The 14,566-nt window shown below is 34.3% G+C and overlaps 1 protein-coding gene across 5 annotated transcripts in view; it reads left to right on the forward strand.

Moving 5' to 3' along the window:
• Positions 1–14,566, forward strand: part of ECHDC1 (ethylmalonyl-CoA decarboxylase 1) — a 66,563-nt gene that overhangs the window by 26,008 nt on the left and 25,989 nt on the right. For all 5 annotated transcript variants that reach the window (XM_059177611.1, XM_059177613.1, XM_059177614.1 and 2 more), the window contains exons 3-5: positions 552–694; positions 7,664–7,716; positions 9,029–9,109. In XM_059177611.1, the coding sequence (XP_059033594.1) occupies positions 552–694; positions 7,664–7,716; positions 9,029–9,109 (277 nt within the window). The remainder of the gene's footprint in view (positions 1–551; positions 695–7,663; positions 7,717–9,028; positions 9,110–14,566) is intronic.

The raw sequence follows: 14,566 nt of genomic DNA on the forward strand, positions 1-14,566 counted from the left end.
GTTCTTATTTGAGTAGAGTAGGAATCTTATCTTTGTTTTATGTACCATATACCCAATAGATTGTTAATATCTATATCTGAGCTAGGAATATAGGCATCACTCTTATTATGAGCTTGTTTATTTTATAATCCTTGTTGAGCTTGTTAACTAAGATAATGTATACTACTGTGAAGTCAGGTCTATATTTGGCTCTTACCTAAGAAATAATTTTTTCTTACCACCATACCCTTTCTTCATTCTAATTTTCCTATTCCTAGGACATGTATGATGTATTCTCATTTTCTGCCTAACCATGTATTTGTGTGATTTCTTAATTATGACAGTGAGAAAGAGAGGTTACTAACATATTGTAAACTTGAAAGTAGGGACTGTCAAGGATACCTCTTTGGTGTACACCCCATGGTACCACCACAATAGACATTTGAGAGACATTCAGTTTATATTTGTAAAATGTAGGATCTAAGAGTCCTATCTGACTCCTGATAGTTTCTAAATTATTTATCTTTTTCCAGTATCTTATGTGCTTTGATTCCCCCTCATCTCTCTGGCAGGTGTTATGATGCTACAACTTCTGGAAAGAGTGATTGAATTGGAAAATTGGACAGAGGGGAAAGGTCTCATTGTCCGTGGGGCAGGAAATACTTTCTCCTCAGGATCTGATTTGAAAGCTGTGAAAGCATTAGCAACTCCAGAGGCAAGTATTTATATAAATTATGCACTAGATTCCATATGTTTATCAGATATCTGTGACTGAGATATTTATATTTTACATATGGTTAATATGATAGCTACTCTTTTAAGAGCTTTCCGAGGATCAGAGGTTTTGGTTTTCTTCTCAAAGATGAGGTTGCAAATACTTTGAAATAGTGGGGGCAGGGTGAGGGGAGGAGGGACAAAAAGATTAGCAATCACTAAAGCCCATTAAAACCAGCAAGAGTTTGAATTCTTTTAAGTGGAAGACCCTTAGCATCTCGTGATGAGGAATTTTATATGAGGTACATATATAAAGTACCCAGCAAAGCTTTGGCACATAGTAGGCTTCAGCAAATGGTAACAGTTAAAACATTTGCTTCTGAATTATCCTGAAAGAAAAGGAATCCTAATTATCTTCCATTATTAGTTGTCTTCCATTATCCTCCAAGGAACCTAGGAACTTCCGCCCATATACCCAAGGCAAATAAAGAAGGGAAGAAAAAGGAAAAAAATTAGAAGTATTCATAGCCATTTAATTATTAGTGTGGGATGTATGTATGTAATAAGGTTTAAATGGTACTCCATAAGTCATACTGACCTATATCGTATATAATCTGTATTTACATAAAATTGTGAGGAAAGCACTCTCTTTTGGTAATTTTGATAGACTTGGATTTGAACTCTGGTTTCAATGTCTTCTGGGTAAGTGATTGGGCAAACCACTTAATCTTTCTAAGTCTTATTTTCCTAATCTAGAAATGAGAATTCTGTATTTCATAGAGCTATTGTGAGGATTATAGCTATTCACAATGCTATAATATATATAAAATGCATACTAGGATAGTGTCTGAAAAAGTTAGCTCTTATTTTTATTTCAAAGATATAAGTATTAATAAACATTATCCAGAAGATGATCCATTGTAGCACCACTAGACTTAAAATTTGCTCTGTGTTCAAATGATTAGAGCATTAAGCTGCAGATTTGACTATATGGATTTTTGCCCAAGATGACCTTGGGCAAAATTAGCTATATGACCTGCAAGTTATTTGATTATAACTTTTCATCTCTGGAATGATTGAATTCCTAGGTACCTTACTTTGTTCATAAAAGATACTGGATAGATATAATGAGATTATTACAATATTATTGCTATTATAATATGATTATTATATGAGATTATTTTGGGTCTGATGTAAGTCTGGTAGGAAAATACCCTAAAAAAGTGAATGGTTATTTTGCTTTCTTCTAGTTAAAAGGTTGTTTCTGTCTCTTTAGATCATATGGCAGGTAGAATCATACTGATTTCTATATGCCTGTGAAAGAACCATGAATGTGTGTAAAACTGAGATTTAAAATGGCCTCAGGACTTTTGAGCTTCACGCATCTGTATGAGTTGCAGCTGTATGTATCAATGCATTTGCCCCACACAGCTGAGGTATTCTGAGACTCTTAACATTGAGTTATGAACAGCCTTTCTCTAAGTGAAGCTTTTCTTTATCTAATACACTTACTCTTTGTTATTGCAGATGTATCACTAGCATTTGCTTATATGGTGAATTTGCTTTTCTGAGGATGATGAGCTAATTAGAATAGATGATGATTCTAGTTAATTGGATTACAGTCCCTTCTGATTATAATAAGATATTTGAAAGTGATTATTAAATGGCTTTTTTTGAAAAAGATAATTATGTTGGGCACCTGGGTGGCTCAGTGGGTTAAAGACTCCGCCTTCGGCTCAGGTCATGATCCCAGGGTCCTGGGATTGAGTCCTGCATCGGGCTCTCTTCTCAGCAGGGAGCCTGCTTCTCTGTCTCTGCCTGCCTCTCTGCCTACTTGTGATCTCCATCTGTCAAATAAGTTAAAAAAAAAAAAGATAATTATGTTGATGTTTTTGCCAGTGTATTTTTTCAAAGTTTAAAAAATACTTTATTAGTGAAAATTACCCAATATAAATAGAAGTAAATACAGTGAAACCCTGATGGACTCATAATAGCGTTAGTAACCATCAAAATTTTATTATATTTATCAGTCTACTTTTTAAAATGTAGCTGGTATCTTAAGAAGTTGGTTTCATTTTGTTATTTTTTGTTTTATGAGTAGAAAAAAGAGCTTCAACTGTCCCTATTAGGCAATTAATCCTTGGTTGAAAAAAATTGAGGCAAGGATATGGATTACTATAATACACACATTAGCCCTGGAAAGTTATGGGACAAAGAAAAGAATAAAATAGAAAAAAAAAAATCTAATGCATTAACCCAATTATAAGAGTTGGATTTGATGCTACAGATGTTTTGTAGACTATCAGAAGTCTTTTTTCAGAAGGCAAAAATCATCAAAATCCAATTATAATCTTCAAGATAAGGGAAAACAAACCTACTTATTCTGCAGTGAATGGGTATAATTCCTCGAGGAAAAGTCTGGCGTTTTAGAAACCTTTACACTCTTAATCTAGAGCTTAAAGGTATATTTTTCCTTGGCTCCCTGACCTTTCAGTTACTTTTCTGCCAACTGTTGGCCCTTATTTCTCTGTTGCTTAAATTTCTACAGTGACCTCAAATGAAGTGCTCATCTGACTTCTTTGCTTTTGCTACTACTGTTGTACAGTTTTATTTTAGCCTCATTAATTTATAGACAAATTATTCTAATTTTCTCTAAACCCTCCCATGTATTTTGAGGAAATTCATAAATCCATACAACAGGCACTTAGGGAAAAAAGAGAAAGGCTCATTTATGGTTCTGAGATAAGTAAGATACTTTTATAGGCTGAGCATTTTTCCAGTCAGGATAAATCTGGCTCAGAGTAAATAAGACGTTAATAGCTCCTTTTGATACTAGGGCTGAGCATTGTGCTTCCCATCTTTGTCATACAAATAAGAGCTGGAGGAATGGGTTTGGGCCTCAGGGTATCATTTTGCTGGATGAAAATACCACTGTCTGAGCAGTTCTTAAAACCTTTTTTTGTTACTTTCCAGATCCCAGCCTTCTTTCATCAGAGCAGATCTAGCTTTTCATTGCTTCCTTTTTTTCAACTTATTCTATCATAAGCTAGGTTTTATCTCTCATTGGCTTATTTTCTTCCTACAGCCCAGGAAAGGGCCCGAGCATTTAACCATTTTTGGCCCAGTAGCTTTGGGGGACAAATCTGATCTTTTTTCTTCCTAGGTCATGTCTGCTCGTACAGTGTAATCTCTACTTTATGGAACATTTAAAGCCAAAGCATATTCACTGTCTGATTGCCAGTGCTATTACTGATATTAATAATAGCATTATTAATAATATTAGTGCTAGATAATATTTATGATAGATAATAGATAATATTAGTACTAGATAACACTTCTTGTTCTATTACTATATATCAGTCAGATTTATTTAATCATTACTAACTACCCTAATGAGATAGGTACTATTATTATAGGTGAGGAGACTAAAGCACAGAGTGGTTAGGTATCATGCTGAAAGCCAAACTAGTTAGTAAGTAGTAGAGCCCAGATTCAACCTAGGCATTTTAGCTCTAGAGTCTGTATTGTTAACAAATTTTTCTTTACTGCTTTTAAACATTTTTAGCTTAACATCTTTTGAATGAGATTTTTTTTTTTTTCAAGGATTTTATTTGTCAGGGAGAGTGAGCACAAGCAGAGAGAGAAGTAGGTTCCCTGCTGAGCATGGAGCCTGATGCTGGACTCATCCCAGGACCCTGGGATCATGACCTGAGCTGAAGGCAGACACTTAACCAACTGAGCCACCCAGGCACCCTGGGATAACAATTATAAGAGTATACAGTCTAATACCTGCTTCACTTTCATTTCTATCAATTCTAGATGCTTCTGCCAGAATTTTAAGTACTCTAAATCTAGTATAATAGAAAATAGGCCTATTAAAGTTAATTTATTGAGATAATTTAACAGGCTTTATTGTACAGATTTTTAAAAATTTTTTATTTATTTATTTTAGAGAAAGAGTGCGAGCATGAGCAGGGGGAGAGGCAGAGGGAGAGGATAGAGAGAATCTTTTTTCTTTTTTAATTTTAATTTTTTAAATTTTTCCAGTGTTCCAAGATTTATTGTTTATGCACCACACTAGTGCTCCATGCGATAAGTGCCCTCCTTAATATCCACCACCAGGTTCACCAGTCACCCCCAACCCCCTTGCTTCCAAAACCCTCAGTTTGTTTCTCAGAGTCCACAGTCTCTCATGGTTTGTCTCTCCCTCTGATTTACCCCAATTCATTTTTCCTTTCCTTCTCCTAATGTCCTCCATGTTATTCCTTATCTCCACAAGTAAGCGAAGCCATATGATAATTGACTTTCTCTGCTTGACTTATTTCACTCAGCATAAGAGGAGAGAGAGAATCTTAAGTGGATACTTTGCTGAGCTCAGAGCCTGCTACAAGGCTCTATCTCAACACCCATGAGATCATGACCTGAGCCAAAATCACACAAGTTGGATGTTCAACTGACCGAGCCACCCAGGCACCCCTATTGCACAGATTTATTTTTTTTTAAGATTTTATTTATTTATTTGACAGAGAGAGAGAGAGCACAAGCAGAGGGAGAGGGAGAAACTCCTCGATGAGCAGGGAGCCTGATGCCGGGGCTCGATCCCAGAACCCCAGGATCATGACCCAAGCTGAAGGCAGATGCCCAACTAAGCCACTGAGGTGCCCCTCTACTCTTTAGATTTTTTTTTTTTTAAGATTTTATTTATTTATTTGACAGACAGAGATCACAAGTAGGCAGAGAAACAGGCAGAGAGAGGGGTTAGGAAACAGGATCCCTGCCGAGCAGAGATCCCGATGTGGGGCTCGATCCCAAGACTCTGGGATCATGACCTGAGCTGAAGGCAGAGGCTTTAACTCACTGAGCCACCCAGGCGCCCCTACTGTATAGATTTTAATAGATTATAAATCAGTCTAGTTTTAAACCTTCTAGCTCTTTGTGCTTGTGTTACTTTTCTTTTCAATTTATAATATAGAATGACCTTTGTGATAAAGGCTTTCAGTTAGGAAGTTTATATTTATGTTGGTTTTTACCTTTCATTGAGTACATTTGTTTTCTAGAATAACATAGTTTTCCATCTAAAATTCATCTGATTCATTTAACTTCAAAAGCAAATATATGCAAAAAATTGCATTAGCTTCTGAGGATAAAAAAGGCATTTTGTCAACTTCTCTAGAGGCTTACTGTGTAGACCTAGCAAATGCCATCTTCCCTTCCCCTCTATAAAGCCTTCCCAACTACCCTGACCCAACTGAAATGAATTTTTTCTATTTGGCACTCTTCTCAGTTTGTTAAGCATTTCTTAAAATACCTTGTGTAATATAATATACTTTGATGCAGTATAGTTAGGAAATGCATTTCTAGTTAGGAAACAAGGCTGTTGTAGTAATCTAAGTAGGAGTAACATAAGTCTGAGCTAGGGTAGCAGCAGTGCAAATAGAAAATGAAGTGATTTATTTTGGAAATACTTCAAAGGATTTGGTAAATAATTGGAAGTGAACTGTAAAACAGAAGAATCAAAGAAAATACTAAAATTCTGAGCCTTATTGACCAGAAGATCCTTTTTTTTACAGAGTATCTAGGTACATTTTCATCTTTCCAACCATCATTTAAGTCAAATAGAACAAGTGTTTTTTATTTGTCACTCCTTCCTTTTAGATGAGGAAACTCAGTTCAGTTAAGACTTGCTCCAATTCATGTTATTATTAAGCAGTAGCTCTAGGATCCAAACTCAGCTCTTTCCACTCCCATTTGATTTTGCCATGCTGAATTTGAAATCCTGGCAGAATGTGAAATTTCTAGGAGGTTTTGGGAGTCTGCATGAAACAAGAGTTGAAGCAATGGGAGAATTTCCAAGGAAGAATTTGTAGGTAAAGAAGAGAAAGAATCATGGATTGGATTTTGAGGAATACATGAATTTACAGGTATTAAATTACTTATTTAGCTAAAAAAGAAGAGGCAAAGAAGAAAACTGGATAGGAACAATCCAAGAAATAGGAAGATAATCAAGAGTGGAAAGTATTGCTAGAAACTATAAGAGGCTTTCAAAATACAGAAACCGTTCAAAGCAAGATACCCATGTTATAGAGACAGGAGAATAAGGATAAGGAAAAGTCATTTAACAAATAGAAGATTATTTGAAACCTTTGAGGGGAGTCTTTTGAGGGAAGACTGAAGACTAGATTACACTAGGTTGAAGGACATATGAGAGTTACAAAAGAAGAGGCAGTAAGTTTAGACTATAGCTGACCCTTGGACAATGCAGGGGTTAGGGCCCCTGACCCTTCGCAGTTGAAAATCTGCATATAACTTTTGACTACCCAATAACTTAATTTCTCATAGTTTACTGTTGAGTGGAAGCCTTACTAATAACATAAGCAGTTGATTAACACATATTTTGTACGTTATATATATTATATACTATAGTCTTACAATAAAGTAAGCTACAGAAAAAACGTTATTAAGAAAATCATAAGGAAGAAAATACACATTCACACATTCACCACATTCACAGTCCTGTACTATAAAAAGTCCACATGTAAGTGAATCCATGCCATTGAAACCTGTGTTGTTCAAGGGTCAACTTTACTTTTAAGAAATTTGTTTTTCATATTTTTATATTCTTAGGGAATCAGAATTTGGGATAATAAATGGGTATATCTTATGTCTCTTTCTCCCACTTACCCTGAGTAGAACTTCACACTCTTCTGCAGTATGTGATCTGACTCACATGCGAAAGTCTTTGCTAATAACCTCAGGTAGAGCTGAGCTCAAGGGGTCCTAAGAGGGCAACAAAATCTAATACTGCATCATTTGCATTTCTGACAGCATCAAAGAATTTTAAGTGAAAACCTCATTTTAAAAAAAGTTGGTTATATTTTTGGCTTCATTTCTTTCTAAATCCTGAAAAAAAGTGAAAAATTTCTTATATAATACACTTATACTTTGTGTTTATGCGTATTCTTTTTTAAAGGATGGACTGGTCTTATGTATGTTCATGCAGAACACCTTAACAAGATTGATGAGGTAATGTATCTTCTTTTTAAAATATGAAATTTAAAAAAACAAAAAGAGCTCTTCATTGTTCTGTTTTACACCAGTTAAAAATACCCGCTTTTCAAATTATATTTATTTTAATGATGAACTATCTATTTGTGCTATCTAGAATAGTCATTTAATTAAATATTAGTGAAGTATGCATAAGTATTTAAAGATAAGAGAAGGGAGAGATAAAAAAAATTTTGACATAGCACTTTTCCTAAAGAGCTTATAAAATTATAAAAACTAAGATTCCATATTATTTAGCATACTTACTAATTGGCTAGTTGACCTTCACTCTATTTTTGGTGCTCTTCATATGTGAGAGACTAGAATGAATAATGGAATCAAAACATTATTCTAAAATACTTTTCTTCATTGCTTTAGTTCCTCTTCACCTTCCTTTCCCTAACTTGACTTTTTCTTATATAAATCTTAAAGTTTTTTGATCCCTTTTATTTGGAAGTAGAATGTGTTAATATATTTTCCATTACTTTAGGTGTGCAGCTTTGCATTTAGTTAGAACCTACAAAATATTCCATACTTTCAAAGCATATGGATTTACCTTGTAATACTCACACACTCCTCCAAAGTGGGTCTTTGCATACAGGAAAGGTGAAGAGATTTATTTTTACCACAGACCTATTCCTTTATATAGTTTTAGTTTATTGATCATTTCAATAGGTAATAAAAAATGCATTTGGTAGGAATCTTTATAATAACACAGTTTAGAGCTTAGTCTTCTCTGCCACATTTCCTCCCTTTGGATGTAGCCTTAATTTTACCATCTATCTTGACATCAATGAAAATGGAGTAAGATAAGATCACATTGAATTATTCTTGATTGTCAGTGCCTGAGGAGTTGTAGGAGCTGTATATTACATAAAAAACATTCATTTATTTAGGAGAAAGTTACAATATATAGTTAAAAATGCAGTTAGTAATATATAAAAATATATATAAGGTATATATTTCATATGGTACTTATATACTTTATATATTTTATCTATATTCAATATATAAAAATAGAGTTAATAGTTTAAAAATAATGATTCAGGGAGGTAGTTTGATAAACTTACATAACATTTAGTATGAATTATTATATCTTAAGAATTACACTGTTATTCCTCATGATACACACAGGGTTCCGCTATCCTTTGAGGTATGTTTGTTATTGTGAACACAGTTCAATAATTTTGTTTCTACTGCATCTCAAGTTTTTTTAGAGTAATATTTGTAAGTTAATATAGAAAGGAAAAATATTAACATCCATTTTTTCCTTTCTTCCTTCAACAAACAGACTCCCTTTAATAAGTGTTGCGCTGATTCAAGGTCGGGCATTGGGTGGAGGAGCAGAAGTTACTACAGCATGTGATTTCAGGTAAGGTGAAAATCGCTTTACTCTCTCCACAAATATAATCAACATGCTCAAACTTATTTTTTGCTGGAATATAAATATTAATTATATTCTTAAACAGGATGATCAGTTAGTGACTATTTTCTTCTCATCAATTTTTTTTAATTTAAATTCAGTTAATTGACATATATTATTTGTTTCAGAGGCACAGGTCTGTGATGCATCAGTCTTACATAATATCTAGTACTCATTACAACACATGCCCTCCCCAGTGTCCATCACCAAGTTACCCCATCCTCCCCCATCCTCCCACCCCTTCCCCTCCATATGAATACAGTAAAGTATTATAAATGTATTTTCTCTTCCTTATGGTTTCTTTCTTTCTTTCTTTCTTTCTTTCTTATTTTTTAAGATTTAATTTATTTTGGAGAGAGAAGGAGAGAATGACCAAAGGTATGGGCAGAGGGAGAGGGAGAGAGAGCATCCCAAGCAGACTCTACACTAAGTGCAGAGCCTGAAGCAGGGCTTGATCCCAGGACACTGAGATCATGACCTGAGCCAAAATCAAGAGTCAGATGCTTAACCAGGAGCCTCTCTTCCTTATAGTTTTCTTAATAACAATTTTTTTCCCCTCTGACTTACTTTATTGTAAGAATACAGTACATAATACATGTAACATAAAAAATATGTGTTAATTTGCTGTTTATGTTATCAGTAAGGCTTTTGGTTGACAGTAGGCTGTTAGTAGTTAAGTTTTGGGAAGTCAAAAGTTCTATGCAGATTTTTGACTGCATGGATGCTAAGTGCCCCTAAACCCCATACTGTTCATGTGTCAACTGTATTTGACTTTTTTTTAAAATTTTTATTCTTTTTATTAACATATAATATATTATTTGCCCCGAGTATAGGTCTGTGAATCATCAGGCTTACACACTTCACAGCACTCACTGTAGCACATACCCTCCCCAATGTCCATAACCCAGCCACCCTATCCCTACCCTCCCACGCCCCAGCAACCCTCAGTTTGTTTTGTGAGATTGAGTCTTTTATGGTTTGTCTCCCTCCCGATGGTATATGACTTTAAATAACTATCTAAGTCTCAATATCTTTATAAAATAGAAATAATCTCTGCTAAATGTTTATAAATGTGAATGATCTAATGGATATGTAGATACTTAGCATAACACTTAACCAGGGTACACACTGATGCACACATGATATTGATTAGAGTCTTAAGATTACCTTACAACTCCTAGACTTCTACAGAAATGTCAGTGTGGTAATATTTTGGCATAGTTTTAAACATTTTTATTTTATTTTTTGGAGAGAGGGAGAGCACACAATTTGGGGGGGCAGATGGAGAGGGAGAGAGAGAATCTCAGGCAGGCTACACAAAGCAGGGCTTGATCCCAGAACCCTGAGATCATGACCTGAGCCAAAATCAAGAGATGGGTGTTTAACTAACTGAGCCACACAGGTGACCTGGTATAGTTTTAAACTTATTAATTCTCCTTTCACTGGAGATGATTTTCAACGTTAAGGCTAATCCTGGCCTCACTTCTTTTTTCCTATTCATCATACACTTGAGCCTGGAAGGAGAATGTTGGAATATACATTAAGAGGGGACTTTCAGTGTTTAAAATTCTGACTCTCCCTTTCAGATACTAAAGAGAAAGCCATTCCTTTCTGGCATGTAGGGTAGTAGACTAGAAGAAAAATAGCTGATTAATTCAGCATTTTCATTCCCTTTCTTTGAATCACAAACTTTCATGTTTTTCAAAGTTCAGATTATCAAAGTATATAAGCTAAATCTTGTAATCTATGCACTGTACTAAAATGCTATGAAAATAGTCATGGTGCTATAATAAAAGATACCCATGAAAAAGAAAGAGAAAAACTTAAAATTAAGAATGCTTAAAGGTGTATATTACTTAATCAAAGACTTCTCTCTTCTAGCCTTCATTTTAACAAGTCTTAAATCACTTTTATCATAGTATAATTTACATTCTGTACTGTGTAACCACCTCCACAATCAAGATATAGAACATTTTTATCAACTCCACATGTTTGCATATACTGTTGCCCAAGCAATTCCCACCTTAATCCAAGGCAAACACTGATCACTTTTTCACTCTAAATAAGATTTGGTGGGGGGGGAGTGCGCCTGGGTGGCTCAGTGAGTTAAAGCCTCTGCCTTTGACTCAGGTCGTGATCCCAGGGTCCTGGGATCAAGCCCCACATTGGGCTCTTTGCTCGGCAGAAAGCCTGCTTCCCTTCTCTCCGCCTGTCTCTCTGCCGATTTGTGATCTCTCTCTGTCAAATAAAAAAGAAAAAAAATTTTTTTTAATTTGGTTTTTTGGTTTATTTTTAGCTTTTTCTTTTATAAATAGATTCATTCAGTATATATTTGTGTGTGTGTTTCTGGCTTCTTTCATTCAGTGTAATTATTTTGAGATGCGTCAGTATTGTACCATGCATCACTACCTCATTCCTTTTTAATGTTGAGAAGTTTTTTGTTGTGTGGATATACTACAATTTGTGTTCGAGATTCATATGTGTTATTCCATATATCAGTGGTTTGTTCATTTTGTTGCTCAGTGGTATGCCTTTCTATGCATATTACATATTATTATGTATTATGGATAAAAGTCGTTTTATGTTAAGTCAAATATGTAACTTTTTTTGTCGAATATAAGTATTGTGTACATTCAGCCTTTTTATTTTGTGTCTTTTGAAGAGCAGAGCTTTTTAAAAAAATGTTTTTAGCTTTTCCATTTGTATTAATTATGGAATTATGAAAAACTTGTAGAATTTACACAAATAATTCCTATAAACCTTTCACTCATTTCCCCAAATGTTAATATCATACATAACCACAGTATAATTATCAAATCAAGAAATTAATATTGTTTGTTACAGAACTTTTAACTAATTGAAAGACCTTATTCAAATTTTTTCAGTTGTCATACTGTCTTTTTTCTAATCCAGGGTCTAATCAGCAATCTATTGTTTATATAGTCATCCAGCTTTCTTATGATTAATATTTCTGTGGTATATCTTTTTCTGTCCTTTCATTTTAACCTATGCTGTATTTTTTAAAGGTAATTCTAGTTAGTAGATGGTACATATTTGGGTGTTGCTTTTTTTTCCAGTCTCATAATCTCTGCCTTTTAATTGGAGTGCTTATACCATTTATATTCTTCGTTATTGATATAATAGGGTTTAAACCTGTTATCTTAGTCTTTGTTTTCTGTTTGTCCCATCTATTGTTTATTCTTTCTTACTTTTTCTTCCTGCCTCTTTCTAGATTATTTTTTATGATCTCATTTTATCTCTAATATTGACTATACCTGTTTGTGTTATATATAAAATATATTTTTTTCTAGTAATACATTTATATATAAACAAATATTTAAATAGTAGTGTGAATTTGTTATGTATATTAACATATATTTTTATGTATTTATTACATATATTACTATATACAGGCACACCTTAGAGATACTACAGGTTTGGTTCCATCTATCACAATAAAACAAATATTGCAGTAAAGCTAGTCAAATGAATTTTTCATTTCCCAGTACATGTAAAAGTTATATTTACATTATTTTGTAGTCCGTTGTGTGCAATAGCATTATGTCTGAAAAAACAATGTACATACCTTAATTAAAAAGTATTTTATGGCTAAAAAACGGCTAACCATCATCTGAACTTAAGTGAGTTGTGATCTTTTCACTGGTGGAGGGTTTTGCCTCAGTGTTGATATTGGATGAATGAGTAGGGTGGTGATCGGCTGAAGGTTGGGGTGGCTGTGGCAGTTTCTTAAAATAAGACAACAGTGAAGCTCACTTCATTGACGGACTTTCTCTTTCATGAACAATTTCTCTGTAGTATGCGATGCTGTTTGATAGCATTTTTTTTTTTTTTGAGGAAACAGTGCCATTTATTTATTTAGTTAGTTGGTTAGTTCAGTTAGCCATCATATTGTACATCATTAGTTTTTGATGTAGTGTTCAGTGATTCATTAGTTGTGTATAACACCCAGTTCTCATCACAAAACAAGCCCTCCTTAATACCTATCACCTGGCTACCCCCCACCTCCCTCCCCTCTTAGACCCACAGTTTGTTTCCCCAAATCCATAGTCTCTCATGGTTTGTGTCCCTCTCTAATATCCCCCACTTCAGTTTTCACTCCCTTCCCCTATGGTCTTCTGTGCTATTCCTTATGTTCCACATGTAGGTGAAACCATATGATAATTGTCTTTCTCTGCTTGACTTATTTCACTTAGCTTAATCCCCTCCAATTCCATCCATGTTGATTTGAATGGTAGGTATTCATTCTTTCTGATGGCTGAGTAATATTCCATTGTGTGTGTGTATATATATATCTATACATATATAGATATATATCCTGTATCTTCTTTATCCAGTCATCTGTTGAAGGGCATCTCGACTCCTTCTACAGTTTAGCTATTGTGGACATTGCTGCTATGAACACTGGGATGCAGGTGCCCCTTCTCTTCACTATATCTGTAGCTTGATAGCATTTTACCCACAGAACTTTTTTCAAAATTGGAGTCAGTCCTCTCAAACTCTGCCACAGCTTTATCAACTGAGTTTATGTAGTATTTTAAATCCTGATTTTCATTTCATATGCAGGTATACATTTATATATACATATACTTATGTGTATAAATACATTTATAATATATAGCTATATGCACACATATATGTTAATGTATTTTTGAGGTATTTAAAGAATAAGGAAGAAGAACTGATTATTGATTATTAGAATTTGATGCTTGAAAAAAATCTTAATTTAGATGGTGCAATATATTGTGTCATATGTGTTAAAAAATGAACAGACTTATAAAATTGAAGGTAAAAATGGAGCATCATTTAAATGCTTTTCTTCGGGGCGCCTGGGTGGCTCAGTGGGTTAAGCCGCTGCCTTCGGCTCAGGTCATGATCTCAGGGTCCTGGGATCGAGTCCCGCATCGGGCTCTCTGCTCAGCAGGGAGCCTGCTTCCTCCTCTCTCTCTCTGCCTGCCTCTCTGCCTACTTGTAATCTCTCTCTGTCAAATAAATAAATAAATCTTTAAAAAAAAATAAATAAATGCTTTTCTTCTGCTATATGTATGAAAGTGAGAATTAAACAGATTATTGAAACTCATCCCAGTACATTAAAAAAAGGGCAACGTATCAGAGCGCCAGAGCCAAGATGACATACAATAATTTTGTAATCAAAACAAATATAAAATGCTTTTGCAGCTAAAATGGAATTAATGTATCTTTAGTTACTCAAAACTATTGCTTTAGCACATAAGAAAGCTTTAAAAAAGTAATCAAAGGCTGAATCTAAATTTGCACTCAGACCTATATCTCTGATACTGCTTTAGTTGTTTGAGTATTCAGGGATTTTAGTTGAGATTTGTTTATGCTTTTATTTTGTTTTTAAGGTAATATTTAATGACTAAAAGT

Source organism: Mustela lutreola, chromosome 6 (assembly GCF_030435805.1).
Source record: "Mustela lutreola isolate mMusLut2 chromosome 6, mMusLut2.pri, whole genome shotgun sequence".
In the NCBI taxonomy this organism is placed as follows: Eukaryota; Metazoa; Chordata; class Mammalia; order Carnivora; family Mustelidae; genus Mustela; species Mustela lutreola.